Here is a 20566-nt window from a genome sequence, read left to right as displayed (position 1 = left end):
AAACAACCCATAGAAACAGGCTGCTCCTAGTAAACAACCTATAGAAACAGGCTGCTCCTAGTAAACAACCTATAGAAACAGGCTGCTCCTAGTAAACAACCCATAGAAACAGGCTGATCCTAGTAAACAACCCATAGAAACAGGCTGATCCTAGTAAACAACCTAATAGAAACAGGCTGCTCCTAGTAAACAACCCATAGAAACAGGCTGCTCCTAGTAAACAACCTATAGAAACAGGCTGCTCCTAGTAAACAACCTATAGAAACAGGCTGCTCCTAGTAAACAACCCATAGAAACAGGCTGATCCTAGTAAACAACCCATAGAAACAGGCTGATCCTAGTAAACAACCCATAGAAACAGGCTGCTCCTAGTAAACAACCTATAGAAACAGGCTAGTAAACAACCCATAGAAACAGGCTGCTCCTAGTAAACAACCTATAGAAACAGGCTGCTCCTAGTAAACAACCTATAGAAACAGGCTGCTCCTAGTAAACAACCCATAGAAACAGGCTGATCCTAGTAAACAACCCATAGAAACAGGCTGATCCTAGTAAACAACCTATAGAAACAGGCTGCTCCTGGTAAACAACCTGTAGAAACAGGCTGCTCCTGGTAAACAACCTATAGAAACAGGCTGCTCCTGGTAAACAACATATAGAAACAGGCTGATCCTAGTAAACAACATATAGAAACAGGCTGCTCCTGGTAAACAACCTATAGAAACAGGCTGCTCCTAGTAAACAACCTATAGAAACAGGCTGCTCCTAGTAAACAACCTATAGAAACAGGCTGCTCCTAGTAAACAACCCATAGAAACAGGCTGCTCCTATTAAACAACCTATAGAAACAGGCTGCTCCTAGTAAACAACCCATAGAAACAGGCTGCTCCAAGTAAACAACCCATAGAAACAGGCTGCTCCTAGTAAACAACCTATAGAAACAGGCTGCTCCTAGTAAACAACCCATAGAAACAGGCTGCTCTTAGTAAACAACCCATAGAAACAGGCTGCTCCTAGTAAACAACCCATAGAAACAGGCTGCTCCTAGTAAACAACCCATAGAAACAGGCTGCTCCTAGTAAACAACCCATAGAAACAGGCTGCTCCTAGTAAACAACCCATAGAAACAGGCTGCTCCTAGTAAACAACCCATAGAAACAGGCTGCTCCTAGTAAACAACCCATAGAAACAGGCTGCTCCTAGTAAACAACCTATAGAAACAGGCTGTTCCTAGTAAACAACCCATAGAAACAGGCTGATCCTAGTAAACAACCTATAGAAACAGGCTGCTCCTAGTAAACAACCCATAGAAACAGGCTGCTCCTAGTAAACAACCCATAGAAACAGGCTGCTCCTAGTAAACAACCTATAGAAACAGGCTGCTCCTAGTAAACAACCTATAGAAACAGGCTGCTCCTAGTAAACAACCCATAGAAACAGGCTGCTCCTAGTAAACAACCCATAGAAACAGGCTGCTCCTAGTAAACAACCCATAGAAACAGGCTGCTCCTAGTAAACAACCCATAGAAACAGGCTGCTCCTAGTAAACAACCCATAGAAACAGGCTGATCCTAGTAAACAACCTATAGAAACAGGCTGATCCTAGTAAACAACCTATAGAAACAGGCTGCTCCTAGTAAACAACCCATAGAAACAGGCTGCTCCTAGTAAACAACCTATAGAAACAGGCTGCTCCTAGTAAACAACCTATAGAAACAGGCTGCTCCTAGTAAACAACCCATAGAAACAGGCTGATCCTAGTAAACAACCCATAGAAACAGGCTGATCCTAGTAAACAACCTAATAGAAACAGGCTGCTCCTAGTAAACAACCCATAGAAACAGGCTGCTCCTAGTAAACAACCTATAGAAACAGGCTGCTCCTAGTAAACAACCTATAGAAACAGGCTGCTCCTAGTAAACAACCCATAGAAACAGGCTGATCCTAGTAAACAACCCATAGAAACAGGCTGATCCTAGTAAACAACCCATAGAAACAGGCTGCTCCTAGTAAACAACCTATAGAAACAGGCTGATCCTAGTAAACAACCCATAGAAACAGGCTGCTCCTAGTAAACAACCCATAGAAACAGGCTGCTCCTAGTAAACAACCTATAGAAACAGGCTGCTCCTAGTAAACAACCTATAGAAACAGGCTGCTCCTAGTAAACAACCCATAGAAACAGGCTGCTCCTAGTAAACAACCCATAGAAACAGGCTGCTCCTAGTAAACAACCCATAGAAACAGGCTGCTCCTAGTAAACAACCCATAGAAACAGGCTGCTCCTAGTAAACAACCCATAGAAACAGGCTGATCCTAGTAAACAACCTATAGAAACAGGCTGATCCTAGTAAACAACCTATAGAAACAGGCTGCTCCTAGTAAACAACCCATAGAAACAGGCTGCTCCTAGTAAACAACCTATAGAAACAGGCTGCTCCTAGTAAACAACCTATAGAAACAGGCTGCTCCTAGTAAACAACCCATAGAAACAGGCTGATCCTAGTAAACAACCCATAGAAACAGGCTGATCCTAGTAAACAACCTAATAGAAACAGGCTGCTCCTAGTAAACAACCCATAGAAACAGGCTGCTCCTAGTAAACAACCTATAGAAACAGGCTGCTCCTAGTAAACAACCTATAGAAACAGGCTGCTCCTAGTAAACAACCCATAGAAACAGGCTGATCCTAGTAAACAACCCATAGAAACAGGCTGATCCTAGTAAACAACCCATAGAAACAGGCTGCTCCTAGTAAACAACCTATAGAAACAGGCTGATCCTAGTAAACAACCCATAGAAACAGGCTGCTCCTAGTAAACAACCCATAGAAACAGGCTGCTCCTGGTAAACAACCTATAGAAACAGGCTGCTCCTAGTAAACAACCCATAGAAACAGGCTGCTCCTGGTAAACAACCCATAGAAACAGGCTGCTCCTGGTAAACAACCTATAGAAACAGGCTGCTCCTAGTAAACAACCTATAGAAACAGGCTGCTCCTAGTAAACAACCCATAGAAACAGGCTGCTCCTGGTAAACAACCTATAGAAACAGGCTGCTCCTGGTAAACAACCTATAGAAACAGGCTGCTCCTGGTAAACAACCTATAGAAACATGCTGCTCCTGGTAAACAACCTATAGAAACAGGCTGCTCCTGGTAAACAACATATAGAAACAGGCTGCTCCTAGTAAACAACATATAGAAACAGGCTGCTCCTAGTAAACAACCTATAGAAACAGGCTGCTCCTAGTAAACAACCTATAGAAACAGGCTGCTCCTAGTAAACAACCCATAGAAACAGGCTGATCCTAGTAAACAACCTATAGAAACAGGCTGCTCCTAGTAAACAACCCATAGAAACAGGCTGATCCTAGTAAACAACCCATAGAAACAGGCTGCTCCTAGTAAACAACCTATAGAAACAGGCTGATCCTAGTAAACAACCCATAGAAACAGGCTGCTCCTAGTAAACAACCCATAGAAACAGGCTGCTCCTAGTAAACAACCTATAGAAACAGGCTGATCCTAGTAAACAACCTATAGAAACAGGCTGCTCCTAGTAAACAACCCATAGAAACAGGCTGCTCCTAGTAAACAACCTATAGAAACAGGCTGCTCCTAGTAAACAACCTATAGAAACAGGCTGCTCCTAGTAAACAACCCATAGAAACAGGCTGATCCTAGTAAACAACCCATAGAAACAGGCTGATCCTAGTAAACAACCTAATAGAAACAGGCTGCTCCTAGTAAACAACCCATAGAAACAGGCTGCTCCTAGTAAACAACCTATAGAAACAGGCTGCTCCTAGTAAACAACCTATAGAAACAGGCTGCTCCTAGTAAACAACCCATAGAAACAGGCTGATCCTAGTAAACAACCCATAGAAACAGGCTGATCCTAGTAAACAACCCATAGAAACAGGCTGCTCCTAGTAAACAACCTATAGAAACAGGCTGATCCTAGTAAACAACCCATAGAAACAGGCTGCTCCTAGTAAACAACCCATAGAAACAGGCTGCTCCTAGTAAACAAACTATAGAAACAGGCTGATCCTAGTAAACAACCTATAGAAACAGGCTGCTCCTAGTAAACAACCCATAGAAACAGGCTGCTCCTAGTAAACAACCTATAGAAACAGGCTGCTCCTTGTAAACAACCTATAGAAACAGGCTGCTCCTAGTAAACAACCCATAGAAACAGGCTGCTCCTAGTAAACAACCCATAGAAACAGGCTGCTCCTAGTAAACAACCCATAGAAACAGGCTGCTCCTAGTAAACAACCTATAGAAACAGGCTGCTCCTAGTAAACAACCCATAGAAACAGGCTGATCCTAGTAAACAACCTATAGAAACAGGCTGCTCCTAGTAAACAACCCATAGAAACAGGCTGATCCTAGTAAACAACCCATAGAAACAGGCTGCTCCTAGTAAACAACCTATAGAAACAGGCTGATCCTAGTAAACAACCCATAGAAACAGGCTGCTCCTAGTAAACAACCCATAGAAACAGGCTGCTCCTAGTAAACAACCTATAGAAACAGGCTGATCCTAGTAAACAACCTATAGAAACAGGCTGCTCCTAGTAAACAACCCATAGAAACAGGCTGCTCCTAGTAAACAACCCATAGAAACAGGCTGCTCCTAGTAAACAACCTATAGAAACAGGCTGCTCCTAGTAAACAACCTATAGAAACAGGCTGCTCCTAGTAAACAACCCATAGAAACAGGCTGATCCTAGTAAACAACCCATAGAAACAGGCTGATCCTAGTAAACAACCTAATAGAAACAGGCTGCTCCTAGTAAACAACCCATAGAAACAGGCTGCTCCTAGTAAACAACCTATAGAAACAGGCTGCTCCTAGTAAACAACCTATAGAAACAGGCTGCTCCTAGTAAACAACCCATAGAAACAGGCTGATCCTAGTAAACAACCCATAGAAACAGGCTGATCCTAGTAAACAACCCATAGAAACAGGCTGCTCCTAGTAAACAACCTATAGAAACAGGCTGATCCTAGTAAACAACCCATAGAAACAGGCTGCTCCTAGTAAACAACCCATAGAAACAGGCTGCTCCTAGTAAACAACCTATAGAAACAGGCTGATCCTAGTAAACAACCTATAGAAACAGGCTGCTCCTAGTAAACAACCCATAGAAACAGGCTGCTCCTAGTAAACAACCTATAGAAACAGGCTGCTCCTAGTAAACAACCTATAGAAACAGGCTGCTCCTAGTAAACAACCCATAGAAACAGGCTGCTCCTAGTAAACAACCCATAGAAACAGGCTGCTCCTAGTAAACAACCCATAGAAACAGGCTGCTCCTAGTAAACAACCCATAGAAACAGGCTGCTCCTAGTAAACAACCCATAGAAACAGGCTGCTCCTAGTAAACAACCTACAGAAACAGGCTGTTCCTAGTAAACAACCCATAGAAACAGGCTGCTCCTGGTAAACAACCTATAGAAACAGGCTGCTCCTGGTAAACAACCTATAGAAACAGGCTGCTCCTAGTAAACAACCCATAGAAACAGGCTGCTCCTAGTAAACAACCCATAGAAACAGGCTGCTCCTAGTAAACAACCTATAGAAACAGGCTGCTCCTGGTAAACAACCTATAGAAACAGGCTGCTCCTAGTAAACAACCCATAGAAACAGGCTGCTCCTAGTAAACAACCTATAGAAACAGGCTGCTCCTGGTAAACAACCTATAGAAACAGGCTGCTCCTGGTAAACAACCTATAGAAACAGGCTGCTCCTGGTAAACAACCTATAGAAACAGGCTGCTCCTGGTAAACAACATATAGAAACAGGCTGCTCCTAGTAAACAACCTATAGAAACAGGCTGCTCCTAGTAAACAACCTATAGAAACAGGCTGCTCCTAGTAAACAACCCATAGAAACAGGCTGCTCCTAGTAAACAACCCATAGAAACAGGCTGCTCCTAGTAAACAACCCATAGAAACAGGCTGCTCCTAGTAAACAACCTATAGAAACAGGCTGCTCCTAGTAAACAACCCATAGAAACAGGCTGCTCTTAGTAAACAACCTATAGAAACAGGCTGCTCCTAGTAAACAACCCATAGAAACAGGCTGCTCTTAGTAAACAACCCATAGAAACAGGCTGCTCCTAGTAAAGAACCCATAGAAACAGGCTGCTCCTAGTAAACAACCCATAGAAACAGGCTGCTCCTAGTAAACAACCCATAGAAACAGGCTGCTCCTAGTAAACAACCCATAGAAACAGGCTGCTCCTAGTAAACAACCCATAGAAACAGGCTGCTCCTAGTAAACAACCCATAGAAACAGGCTGCTCCTAGTAAACAACCTATAGAAACAGGCTGCTCCTAGTAAACAACCCATAGAAACATTCTGATCCTAGTAAACAACCTATAGAAACAGGCTGCTCCTAGTAAACAACCCATAGAAACAGGCTGCTCCTAGTAAACAACCCATAGAAACAGGCTGCTCCTAGTAAACAACCTATAGAAACAGGCTGCTCCTAGTAAACAACCCATAGAAACAGGCTGCTCCTAGTAAACAACCCATAGAAACAGGCTGCTCCTAGTAAACAACCCATAGAAACAGGCTGATCCTAGTAAACAACCTATAGAAACAGGCTGATCCTAGTAAACAACCTATAGAAACAGGCTGCTCCTAGTAAACAACCCATAGAAACAGGCTGCTCCTAGTAAACAACCTATAGAAACAGGCTGCTCCTAGTAAACAACCTATAGAAACAGGCTGCTCCTAGTAAACAACCCATAGAAACAGGCTGATCCTAGTAAACAACCCATAGAAACAGGCTGATCCTAGTAAACAACCTAATAGAAACAGGCTGCTCCTAGTAAACAACCCATAGAAACAGGCTGCTCCTAGTAAACAACCTATAGAAACAGGCTGCTCCTAGTAAACAACCTATAGAAACAGGCTGCTCCTAGTAAACAACCCATAGAAACAGGCTGATCCTAGTAAACAACCCATAGAAACAGGCTGATCCTAGTAAACAACCTAATAGAAACAGGCTGCTCCTAGTAAACAACCCATAGAAACAGGCTGCTCCTAGTAAACAACCTATAGAAACAGGCTGCTCCTAGTAAACAACCTATAGAAACAGGCTGCTCCTAGTAAACAACCCATAGAAACAGGCTGATCCTAGTAAACAACCCATAGAAACAGGCTGATCCTAGTAAACAACCCATAGAAACAGGCTGCTCCTAGTAAACAACCTATAGAAACAGGCTAGTAAACAACCCATAGAAACAGGCTGCTCCTAGTAAACAACCTATAGAAACAGGCTGCTCCTAGTAAACAACCTATAGAAACAGGCTGCTCCTAGTAAACAACCCATAGAAACAGGGTGATCCTAGTAAACAACCCATAGAAACAGGGTGATCCTAGTAAACAACCTATAGAAACAGGCTGCTCCTGGTAAACAACCTGTAGAAACAGGCTGCTCCTGGTAAACAACCTATAGAAACAGGCTGCTCCTAGTAAACAACCTATAGAAACAGGCTGCTCCTAGTAAACAACCTATAGAAACAGGCTGCTCCTAGTAAACAACCCATAGAAACAGGCTGCTCCTATTAAACAACCTATAGAAACAGGCTGCTCCTAGTAAACAACCCATAGAAACAGGCTGCTCCAAGTAAACAACCCATAGAAACAGGCTGCTCCTAGTAAACAACCTATAGAAACAGGCTGCTCCTAGTAAACAACCCATAGAAACAGGCTGCTCTTAGTAAACAACCCATAGAAACAGGCTGCTCCTAGTAAACAACCCATAGAAACAGGCTGCTCCTAGTAAACAACCCATAGAAACAGGCTGCTCCTAGTAAACAACCCATAGAAACAGGCTGCTCCTAGTAAACAACCCATAGAAACAGGCTGCTCCTAGTAAACAACCCATAGAAACAGGCTGCTCCTAGTAAACAACCCATAGAAACAGGCTGCTCCTAGTAAACAACCTATAGAAACAGGCTGTTCCTAGTAAACAACCCATAGAAACAGGCTGATCCTAGTAAACAACCTATAGAAACAGGCTGCTCCTAGTAAACAACCCATAAACAGGCTGCTCCTAGTAAACAACCCATAGAAACAGGCTGCTCCTAGTAAACAACCTATAGAAACAGGCTGCTCCTAGTAAACAACCTATAGAAACAGGCTGCTCCTAGTAAACAACCCATAGAAACAGGCTGCTCCTAGTAAACAACCCATAGAAACAGGCTGCTCCTAGTAAACAACCCATAGAAACAGGCTGCTCCTAGTAAACAACCCATAGAAACAGGCTGCTCCTAGTAAACAACCCATAGAAACAGGCTGATCCTAGTAAACAACCTATAGAAACAGGCTGATCCTAGTAAACAACCTATAGAAACAGGCTGCTCCTAGTAAACAACCCATAGAAACAGGCTGCTCCTAGTAAACAACCTATAGAAACAGGCTGCTCCTAGTAAACAACCTATAGAAACAGGCTGCTCCTAGTAAACAACCCATAGAAACAGGCTGATCCTAGTAAACAACCCATAGAAACAGGCTGATCCTAGTAAACAACCTAATAGAAACAGGCTGCTCCTAGTAAACAACCCATAGAAACAGGCTGCTCCTAGTAAACAACCTATAGAAACAGGCTGCTCCTAGTAAACAACCTATAGAAACAGGCTGCTCCTAGTAAACAACCCATAGAAACAGGCTGATCCTAGTAAACAACCCATAGAAACAGGCTGATCCTAGTAAACAACCCATAGAAACAGGCTGCTCCTAGTAAACAACCTATAGAAACAGGCTGATCCTAGTAAACAACCCATAGAAACAGGCTGCTCCTAGTAAACAACCCATAGAAACAGGCTGCTCCTGGTAAACAACCTATAGAAACAGGCTGCTCCTAGTAAACAACCCATAGAAACAGGCTGCTCCTGGTAAACAACCCATAGAAACAGGCTGCTCCTGGTAAACAACCTATAGAAACAGGCTGCTCCTAGTAAACAACCTATAGAAACAGGCTGCTCCTAGTAAACAACCTATAGAAACAGGCTGCTCCTAGTAAACAACCTATAGAAACAGGCTGCTCCTAGTAAACAACCCATAGAAACAGGCTGCTCCTGGTAAACAACCTATAGAAACAGGCTGCTCCTGGTAAACAACCTATAGAAACAGGCTGCTCCTGGTAAACAACCTATAGAAACATGCTGCTCCTGGTAAACAACCTATAGAAACAGGCTGCTCCTGGTAAACAACATATAGAAACAGGCTGCTCCTAGTAAACAACATATAGAAACAGGCTGCTCCTAGTAAACAACCTATAGAAACAGGCTGCTCCTAGTAAACAACCTATAGAAACAGGCTGCTCCTAGTAAACAACCTATAGAAACAGGCTGCTCCTAGTAAACAACCCATAGAAACAGGCTGCTCCTAGTAAACAACCTATAGAAACAGGCTGCTCCTAGTAAACAACCCATAGAAACAGGCTGCTCCTAGTAAACAACCCATAGAAACAGGCTGCTCCTAGTAAACAACCTATAGAAACAGGCTGCTCCTAGTAAACAACCCATAGAAACAGGCTGCTCTTAGTAAACAACCTATAGAAACAGGCTGCTCCTAGTAAACAACCCATAGAAACAGGCTGCTCTTAGTAAACAACCCATAGAAACAGGCTGCTCCTAGTAAACAACCCATAGAAACAGGCTGCTCCTAGTAAACAACCTATAGAAACAGGCTGCTCCTAGTAAACAACCCATAGAAACAGGCTGCTCCTAGTAAACAACCCATAGAAACAGGCTGCTCCTAGTAAACAACCCATAGAAACAGGCTGCTCCTAGTAAACAACCTATAGAAACAGGCTGCTCCTAGTAAACAACCCATAGAAACAGGCTGATCCTAGTAAACAACCTATAGAAACAGGCTGCTCCTAGTAAACAACCCATAGAAACAGGCTGATCCTAGTAAACAACCCATAGAAACAGGCTGCTCCTAGTAAACAACCTATAGAAACAGGCTGATCCTAGTAAACAACCCATAGAAACAGGCTGCTCCTAGTAAACAACCCATAGAAACAGGCTGCTCCTAGTAAACAACCTATAGAAACAGGCTGATCCTAGTAAACAACCTATAGAAACAGGCTGCTCCCAGTAAACAACCCATAGAAACAGGCTGCTCCTAGTAAACAACCTATAGAAACAGGCTGCTCCTAGTAAACAACCTATAGAAACAGGCTGCTCCTAGTAAACAACCCATAGAAACAGGCTGCTCTTAGTAAACAACCCATAGAAACAGGCTGCTCCTAGTAAACAACCCATAGAAACAGGCTGCTCCTAGTAAACAACCTATAGAAACAGGCTGCTCCTAGTAAACAACCCATAGAAACAGGCTGCTCCTAGTAAACAACCCATAGAAACAGGCTGCTCCTAGTAAACAACCCATAGAAACAGGCTGCTCCTAGTAAACAACCTATAGAAACAGGCTGCTCCTAGTAAACAACCCATAGAAACAGGCTGATCCTAGTAAACAACCTATAGAAACAGGCTGCTCCTAGTAAACAACCCATAGAAACAGGCTGATCCTAGTAAACAACCCATAGAAACAGGCTGCTCCTAGTAAACAACCTATAGAAACAGGCTGATCCTAGTAAACAACCCATAGAAACAGGCTGCTCCTAGTAAACAACCCATAGAAACAGGCTGCTCCTAGTAAACAACCTATAGAAACAGGCTGATCCTAGTAAACAACCTATAGAAACAGGCTGCTCCTAGTAAACAACCCATAGAAACAGGCTGCTCCTAGTAAACAACCTATAGAAACAGGCTGATCCTAGTAAACAACCTATAGAAACAGGCTGTTCCTAGTAAACAACCCATAGAAACAGGCTGATCCTAGTAAACAACCCATAGAAACAGGCTGCTCCTAGTAAACAACCTATAGAAACAGGCTGTTCCTAGTAAACAACCCATAGAAACAGGCTGCTCCTAGTAAACAACCTATAGAAACAGGCTGCTCCTGGTAAACAACCTATAGAAACAGGCTGCTCCTAGTAAACAACCCATAGAAACAGGCTGCTCCTAGTAAACAACCTATAGAAACAGGCTGCTCCTGGTAAACAACCTATAGAAACAGGCTGCTCCTAGTAAACAACCCATAGAAACAGGCTGCTCCTAGTAAACAACCTATAGAAACAGGCTGCTCCTGGTAAACAACCTATAGAAACAGGCTGCTCCTGGTAAACAACCTATAGAAACAGGCTGCTCCTGGTAAACAACCTATAGAAACAGGCTGCTCCTGGTAAACAACATATAGAAACAGGCTGCTCCTAGTAAACAACATATAGAAACAGGCTGCTCCTAGTAAACAACCTATAGAAACAGGCTGCTCCTGGTAAACAACCTATAGAAACAGGCTGCTCCTAGTAAACAACCTATAGAAACAGGCTGCTCCTAGTAAACAACCTATAGAAACAGGCTGCTCCTAGTAAACAACCTATAGAAACAGGCTGCTCCTAGTAAACAACCCATAGAAACAGGCTGCTCCTAGTAAACAACCCATAGAAACAGGCTGCTCCTAGTAAACAACCCATAGAAACAGGCTGCTCTTAGTAAACAACCTATAGAAACAGGCTGCTCCTAGTAAACAACCTATAGAAACAGGCTGCTCCTAGTAAACAACCCATAGAAACAGGCTGCTCCTAGTAAACAACCCATAGAAACAGGCTGCTCCTAGTAAACAACCTATAGAAACAGGCTGCTCCTAGTAAACAACCCATAGAAACAGGCTGCTCTTAGTAAACAACCTATAGAAACAGGCTGCTCCTAGTAAACAACCCATAGAAACAGGCTGCTCTTAGTAAACAACCCATAGAAACAGGCTGCTCCTAGTAAACAACCCATAGAAACAGGCTGCTCCTAGTAAACAACCCATAGAAACAGGCTGCTCCTAGTAAACAACCCATAGAAACAGGCTGCTCCTAGTAAACAACCCATAGAAACAGGCTGCTCCTAGTAAACAACCCATAGAAACAGGCTGCTCCTAGTAAACAACCCATAGAAACAGGCTGCTCCTAGTAAACAACCTATAGAAACAGGCTGCTCCTAGTAAACAACCCATAGAAACAGGCTAATCCTAGTAAACAACCTATAGAAACAGGCTGCTCCTAGTAAACAACCCATAGAAACAAGCTGCTCCTAGTAAACAACCCATAGAAACAGGCTGCTCCTAGTAAACAACCCATAGAAACAGGCTGCTCCTAGTAAACAACCTATAGAAACAGGCTGCTCCTAGTAAACAACCCATAGAAACAGGCTAATCCTAGTAAACAACCTATAGAAACAGGCTGCTCCTAGTAAACAACCCATAGAAACAGGCTGCTCCTAGTAAACAACCCATAGAAACAGGCTGCTCCTAGTAAACAACCCATAGAAACAGGCTGCTCTTAGTAAACAACCTATAGAAACAGGCTGCTCCTAGTAAACAACCTATAGAAACAGGCTGCTCCTAGTAAACAACCCATAGAAACAGGCTGCTCCTAGTAAACAACCCATAGAAACAGGCTGCTCCTAGTAAACAACCTATAGAAACAGGCTGCTCCTAGTAAACAACCCATAGAAACAGGCTGCTCTTAGTAAACAACCTATAGAAACAGGCTGCTCCTAGTAAACAACCCATAGAAACAGGCTGCTCTTAGTAAACAACCCATAGAAACAGGCTGCTCCTAGTAAACAACCCATAGAAACAGGCTGCTCCTAGTAAACAACCCATAGAAACAGGCTGCTCCTAGTAAACAACCCATAGAAACAGGCTGCTCCTAGTAAACAACCCATAGAAACAGGCTGCTCCTAGTAAACAACCCATAGAAACAGGCTGCTCCTAGTAAACAACCCATAGAAACAGGCTGCTCCTAGTAAACAACCTATAGAAACAGGCTGCTCCTAGTAAACAACCCATAGAAACAGGCTAATCCTAGTAAACAACCTATAGAAACAGGCTGCTCCTAGTAAACAACCCATAGAAACAAGCTGCTCCTAGTAAACAACCCATAGAAACAGGCTGCTCCTAGTAAACAACCTATAGAAACAGGCTGCTCCTAGTAAACAACCCATAGAAACAGGCTGCTCCTAGTAAACAACCCATAGAAACAGGCTGCTCCTAGTAAACAACCCATAGAAACAGGCTGATCCTAGTAAACAACCTATAGAAACAGGCTGATCCTAGTAAACAACCTATAGAAACAGGCTGCTCCTAGTAAACAACCCATAGAAACAGGCTGCTCCTAGTAAACAACCTATAGAAACAGGCTGCTCCTAGTAAACAACCTATAGAAACAGGCTGCTCCTAGTAAACAACCCATAGAAACAGGCTGATCCTAGTAAACAACCCATAGAAACAGGCTGATCCTAGTAAACAACCTAATAGAAACAGGCTGCTCCTAGTAAACAACCCATAGAAACAGGCTGCTCCTAGTAAACAACCTATAGAAACAGGCTGCTCCTAGTAAACAACCTATAGAAACAGGCTGCTCCTAGTAAACAACCCATAGAAACAGGCTGATCCTAGTAAACAACCCATAGAAACAGGCTGATCCTAGTAAACAACCTAATAGAAACAGGCTGCTCCTAGTAAACAACCCATAGAAACAGGCTGCTCCTAGTAAACAACCTATAGAAACAGGCTGCTCCTAGTAAACAACCTATAGAAACAGGCTGCTCCTAGTAAACAACCCATAGAAACAGGCTGATCCTAGTAAACAACCCATAGAAACAGGCTGATCCTAGTAAACAACCCATAGAAACAGGCTGCTCCTAGTAAACAACCTATAGAAACAGGCTAGTAAACAACCCATAGAAACAGGCTGCTCCTAGTAAACAACCTATAGAAACAGGCTGCTCCTAGTAAACAACCTATAGAAACAGGCTGCTCCTAGTAAACAACCCATAGAAACAGGCTGCTCCTAGTAAACAACCCATAGAAACAGGCTGATCCTAGTAAACAACCCATAGAAACAGGCTGATCCTAGTAAACAACCTATAGAAACAGGCTGCTCCTGGTAAACAACCTGTAGAAACAGGCTGCTCCTGGTAAACAACCTATAGAAACAGGCTGCTCCTGGTAAACAACATATAGAAACAGGCTGATCCTAGTAAACAACATATAGAAACAGGCTGCTCCTGGTAAACAACCTATAGAAACAGGCTGCTCCTAGTAAACAACCCATAGAAACAGGCTGCTCCTAGTAAACAACCCATAGAAACAGGCTGCTCCTAGTAAACAACCTATAGAAACAGGCTGCTCCTAGTAAACAACCTATAGAAACAGGCTGCTCCTGGTAAACAACCCATAGAAACAGGCTGCTCCTATTAAACAACCTATAGAAACAGGCTGCTCCTAGTAAACAACCCATAGAAACAGGCTGCTCCAAGTAAACAACCCATAGAAACAGGCTGCTCCTAGTAAACAACCTATAGAAACAGGCTGCTCCTAGTAAACAACCCATAGAAACAGGCTGCTCTTAGTAAACAACCCATAGAAACAGGCTGCTCCTAGTAAACAACCCATAGAAACAGGCTGCTCCTAGTAAACAACCCATAGAAACAGGCTGCTCCTAGTAAACAACCCATAGAAACAGGCTGCTCCTAGTAAACAACCCATAGAAACAGGCTGCTCCTAGTAAACAACCCATAGAAACAGGCTGCTCCTAGTAAACAACCCATAGAAACAGGCTGCTCCTAGTAAACAACCTATAGAAACAGGCTGCTCCTAGTAAACAACCCATAGAAACAGGCTGATCCTAGTAAACAACCTATAGAAACAGGCTGCTCCTAGTAAACAACCCATAGAAACAGGCTGCTCCTAGTAAACAACCCATAGAAACAGGCTGCTCCTAGTAAACAACCTATAGAAACAGGCTGCTCCTAGTAAACAACCTATAGAAACAGGCTGCTCCTAGTAAACAACCTATAGAAACAGGCTGCTCCTAGTAAACAACCCATAGAAACAGGCTGCTCCTAGTAAACAACCCATAGAAACAGGCTGCTCCTAGTAAACAACCCATAGAAACAGGCTGCTCCTAGTAAACAACCCATAGAAACAGGCTGCTCCTAGTAAACAACCCATAGAAACAGGCTGATCCTAGTAAACAACCTATAGAAACAGGCTGCTCCTAGTAAACAACCCATAGAAACAGGCTGCTCTTAGTAAACAACCCATAGAAACAGGCTGATCCTAGTAAACAACCTATAGAAACAGGCTGCTCCTAGTAAACAACCCATAGAAACAGGCTGCTCCTAGTAAACAACCTATAGAAACAGGCTGCTCCTAGTAAACAACCTATAGAAACAGGCTGCTCCTAGTAAACAACCCATAGAAACAGGCTGATCCTAGTAAACAACCCATAGAAACAGGCTGATCCTAGTAAACAACCTAATAGAAACAGGCTGCTCCTAGTAAACAACCCATAGAAACAGGCTGCTCCTAGTAAACAACCTATAGAAACAGGCTGCTCCTAGTAAACAACCTATAGAAACAGGCTGCTCCTAGTAAACAACCCATAGAAACAGGCTGATCCTAGTAAACAACCCATAGAAACAGGCTGATCCTAGTAAACAACCCATAGAAACAGGCTGCTCCTAGTAAACAACCTATAGAAACAGGCTGATCCTAGTAAACAACCCATAGAAACAGGCTGCTCCTAGTAAACAACCCATAGAAACAGGCTGATCCTAGTAAACAACCCATAGAAACAGGCTGATCCTAGTAAACAACCCATAGAAACAGGCTGCTCCTAGTAAACAACCCATAGAAACAGGCTGCTCCTGGTAAACAACCTATAGAAACAGGCTGCTCCTAGTAAACAACCCATAGAAACAGGCTGCTCCTGGTAAACAACCTATAGAAACAGGCTGCTCCTGGTAAACAACCTATAGAAACAGGCTGCTCCTGGTAAACAACCTATAGAAACAGGCTGCTCCTAGTAAACAACCTATAGAAACAGGCTGCTCCTAGTAAACAACCTATAGAAACAGGCTGCTCCTAGTAAACAACCTATAGAAACAGGCTGCTCCTAGTAAACAACCTATAGAAACAGGCTGCTCCTAGTAAACAACCCATAGAAACAGGCTGCTCCTGGTAAACAACCTATAGAAACAGGCTGCTCCTGGTAAACAACCTATAGAAACATGCTGCTCCTGGTAAACAACCTATAGAAACAGGCTGCTCCTGGTAAACAACATATAGAAACAGGCTGCTCCTAGTAAACAACATATAGAAACAGGCTGCTCCTAGTAAACAACCTATAGAAACAGGCTGCTCCTAGTAAACAACCTATAGAAACAGGCTGCTCCTAGTAAACAACCTATAGAAACAGGCTGCTCCTAGTAAACAACCCATAGAAACAGGCTGCTCCTAGTAAACAACCTATAGAAACAGGCTGCTCCTAGTAAACAACCCATAGAAACAGGCTGCTCCTAGTAAACAACCCATAGAAACAGGCTGCTCCTAGTAAACAACCTATAGAAACAGGCTGCTCCTAGTAAACAACCCATAGAAACAGGCTGCTCTTAGTAAACAACCTATAGAAACAGGCTGCTCCTAGTAAACAACCCATAGAAACAGGCTGCTCTTAGTAAACAACCCATAGAAACAGGCTGCTCCTAGTAAACAACCCATAGAAACAGGCTGCTCCTAGTAAACAACCCATAGAAACAGGCTGCTCCTAGTAAACAACCCATAGAAACAGGCTGCTCCTAGTAAACAACCCATAGAAACAGGCTGCTCCTAGTAAACAACCCATAGAAACAGGCTGCTCCTAGTAAACAACCCATAGAAACAGGCTGCTCCTAGTAAACAACCTATAGAAACAGGCTGCTCCTAGTAAACAACCCATAGAAACAGGCTGATCCTAGTAAACAACCTATAGAAACAGGCTGCTCCTAGTAAACAACCCATAGAAACAGGCTGCTCCTAGTAAACAACCCATAGAAACAGGCTGCTCCTAGTAAACAACCTATAGAAACAGGCTGCTCCTAGTAAACAACCCATAGAAACAGGCTGCTCCTAGTAAACAACCCATAGAAACAGGCTGCTCCTAGTAAACAACCCATAGAAACAGGCTGATCCTAGTAAACAACCTATAGAAACAGGCTGATCCTAGTAAACAACCTATAGAAACAGGCTGCTCCTGGTAAACAACCCATAGAAACAGGCTGCTCCTGGTAAACAACCTATAGAAACAGGCTGCTCCTGGTAAACAACCCATAGAAACAGGCTGCTCCTAGTAAACAACCCATAGAAACAGGCTGATCCTAGTAAACAACCTATAGAAACAGGCTGATCCTAGTAAACAACCTATAGAAACAGGCTGCTCCTGGTAAACAACCCATAGAAACAGGCTGCTCCTAGTAAACAACCCATAGAAACAGGCTGCTCCTAGTAAACAACCTATAGAAACAGGCTGCTCCTAGTAAACAACCTATAGAAACAGGCTGCTCCTAGTAAACAACCCATAGAAACAGGCTGATCCTAGTAAACAACCCATAGAAACAGGCTGATCCTAGTAAACAACCTAATAGAAACAGGCTGCTCCTAGTAAACAACCCATAGAAACAGGCTGCTCCTAGTAAACAACCTATAGAAACAGGCTGCTCCTAGTAAACAACCTATAGAAACAGGCTGCTCCTAGTAAACAACCCATAGAAACAGGCTGATCCTAGTAAACAACCTAATAGAAACAGGCTGCTCCTAGTAAACAACCCATAGAAACAGGCTGCTCCTAGTAAACAACCCATAGAAACAGGCTGCTCCTAGTAAACAACCTATAGAAACAGGCTGCTCCTAGTAAACAACCTATAGAAACAGGCTGCTCCTAGTAAACAACCCATAGAAACAGGCTGATCCTAGTAAACAACCCATAGAAACAGGCTGATCCTAGTAAACAACCCATAGAAACAGGCTGCTCCTAGTAAACAACCTATAGAAACAGGCTGCTCCTAGTAAACAACCTATAGAAACAGGCTGCTCCTAGTAAACAACCCATAGAAACAGGCTGCTCCTAGTAAACAACCCATAGAAACAGGCTGCTCCTAGTAAACAACCTATAGAAACAGGCTGCTCCTAGTAAACAACCCATAGAAACAGGCTGATCCTAGTAAACAACCCATAGAAACAGGCTGCTCCTAGTAAACAACCTATAGAAACAGGCTGCTCCTAGTAAACAACCCATAGAAACAGGCTGCTCCTAGTAAACAACCCATAGAAACAGGCTGCTCCTAGTAAACAACCCATAGAAACAGGCTGCTCCTAGTAAACAACCCATAGAAACAGGCTGCTCCTAGTAAACAACCCATAGAAACAGGCTGCTCCTAGTAAACAACCTATAGAAACAGGCTGCTCCTCGTAAACAACCCATAGAAACAGGCTGATCCTAGTAAACAACCCATAGAAACAGGCTGCTCCTAGTAAACAACCCATAGAAACAGGCTGCTCCTAGTAAACAACCCATAGAAACAGGCTGCTCCTAGTAAACAACCCATAGAAAGGAATGTGAACAACTGAAACAACAGAGAGAGGAGAGAAGAGGAGAGGAGAGGAGAGGAGAGGAGAGAAGAGGAGAGGAGAGGAGAGGAGAGGAGAGGAGAGAGGAGAGAGAGGAGGAGAGGAGAGAAGAGAGAGGAGAGAGAGGAGGAGAGGAGGAGAGGAGAGGAGAGAAGAGAGAGGAGAGAGAAGAGAGAAAGAGAGAGGAGACAGGAGAGGGAAAGAGGCGAGAGGAGAGAGGAGAGAAGAGGAGAGAAGAGAGAAAGAGAGAGGAGGAGAGAGAGGAGAGAGAAAGAGAGAGAGGAGACAGGAGAGGAAAGAGGTGAGAGGAGAGAAAGAAAGAGAGAGGAGAGAGTAAGACAAGAGCAGGAAGAGAAAAGTTAGCAGCAGATTTCTGCCTACAGACACACCGTAGCCCAGGTAGCTTTAGTCTACATTACAGTTAACCATGTTACCTGGTGATGACATGCTCTACTCTGTTAAACAACGTCAACGTGGAGATACTTCAGGTAGTCTGTGAGTCGTCCGAATCCCCAGGCAGGTAGGTCCAAGTGTAGCTGTGCCCTCTCTCTCTCTCTCTACCCCTTATACATCCCTCACTTCTTCCTCCCTCCCTGATGGATGGTTTTGCATAGAGCTTGTCTACCGCTCTACATCACAACAATGATTGGGACGGTTTTTTGCATGTGAGAGGAAAGTGACAATGACAGGAGATGGATGATGGCGAGGGCTTCCTCTTCGTCTCTACCCAACGGCGAAGACAAAACATCCTATGTAATGGACTAACAGCTTTATCAATAACACGCTATACTGTCGATTCAACAAGCATACTCCATGAAGTAGCATATCCTATACATTAAATATACAGCTTTCCCTCCACCTTATTGGTTCATTAAACAGCTTTCCCTCTACCTTATAGGTTCATTAAACAGCTTTGCCTCCACCTTATAGGTTCATTAAACAGCTTTCCCTCTACCTTATAAGTTCATTAAACATATTTGTCTCTACCTTACAGATTTTACAAACCCAGTCTCTCTGAATATCACACATGCATACAGTATTGTCCCTGGCCACCCTTCTGGCCACCCTTCTGGCCACCCTGCTGGCCACCCTACAGAGAGGAGGTGTCTCTAACAGTTACCATCTGCTACGCGATCTCACTCACCATCCAACGAGCCAAGGAACCGTTAGAAAATAGCCTCCCTCTATACCATCACAGGTTCCACTGAACAGCCTTCCTCTGTCCTCCATCAACAGTCCCGTAGGACACTATCACTGAACAACCTTCCTCTGTCCTTCATCAACAGTCCCTGTAGGACACTATCACTGAACAGCCTTCATCTGTCCTTCATCAACAGTCCCGTAGGACACTGTCACTGAACAGCCTTCCTCTGTCCTCCATCAACAGTCCCTGTAGGACACTATCACTGAACAGCCTTCCTCTGTTCTTCATCAACAGTCCCTGTAGGACACTATCACTGAACAGCCTTCCTCTGTCCTCCATCAACAGTCCCGTAGGACACTATCACTGAACAGCCTTCCTCTGTTCTTCATCAACAGTCCCTGTAGGACACTATCACTGAACAGCCTTCCTCTGTCCTTCATCAACAGTTCCATAGGACACTATCACTGAACAGCCTTCATCTGTCCTTCATCAACAGTTCCATAGGACACTATCACTGAACAGCCTTCCTCTGTTCTTCATCAACAGTCCCGTAGGACACCATCACTGAACAGCCTTCATCTGTCCATCATCAACAGTCCCGTAGGACACTATCACTGAACAGCCTTCCTCTGTCCTTCATCAACAGTTCCATAGGACACTATCACTGAACAGCCTTCATCTGTCCTTCATCAACAGTTCCATAGGACACTATCACTGAACAGCCTTCCTCTGTTCTTCATCAACAGTCCCTGTAGGACACTATCACTGAACAGCCTTCCTCTGTCCTTCATCAACAGTTCCATAGGACACTATCACTGAACAGCCTTCATCTGTCCTTCATCAACAGTCCCGTAGGACACTATCACTGAACAGCCTTCCTCTGTCCTCC

At 43.6% G+C, this 20566-nt stretch overlaps 1 protein-coding gene across 5 annotated transcripts in view; it reads right to left on the bottom strand.

Moving 5' to 3' along the window:
• LOC139577502 (epidermal growth factor receptor kinase substrate 8-like protein 2) overlaps positions 1-20566 on the bottom strand; it is a 152132-nt gene that overhangs the window by 86919 nt on the left and 44647 nt on the right. Inside the window, exon 1 of one of the 5 annotated variants that reach the window (XM_071404537.1) lies at positions 18968-19119. The exons of the other annotated variants lie outside the window; for them this stretch is intronic. Coding sequence (XP_071260638.1) covers positions 18968-18980 — 13 coding nt within the window. The 5' untranslated portion in view covers positions 18981-19119. Of the gene's footprint in view, positions 1-18967; positions 19120-20566 lie in introns of those variants that run through there. 5 annotated transcript variants of the gene reach the window in all.

Source organism: Salvelinus alpinus, chromosome 6 (genome assembly GCF_045679555.1).
Source record: "Salvelinus alpinus chromosome 6, SLU_Salpinus.1, whole genome shotgun sequence".
Taxonomy (NCBI): domain Eukaryota; kingdom Metazoa; phylum Chordata; class Actinopteri; order Salmoniformes; family Salmonidae; genus Salvelinus; species Salvelinus alpinus.
Note: the sequence above shows the minus strand (reverse complement) of the source record. Positions and strands in the feature narration are given on the sequence as shown.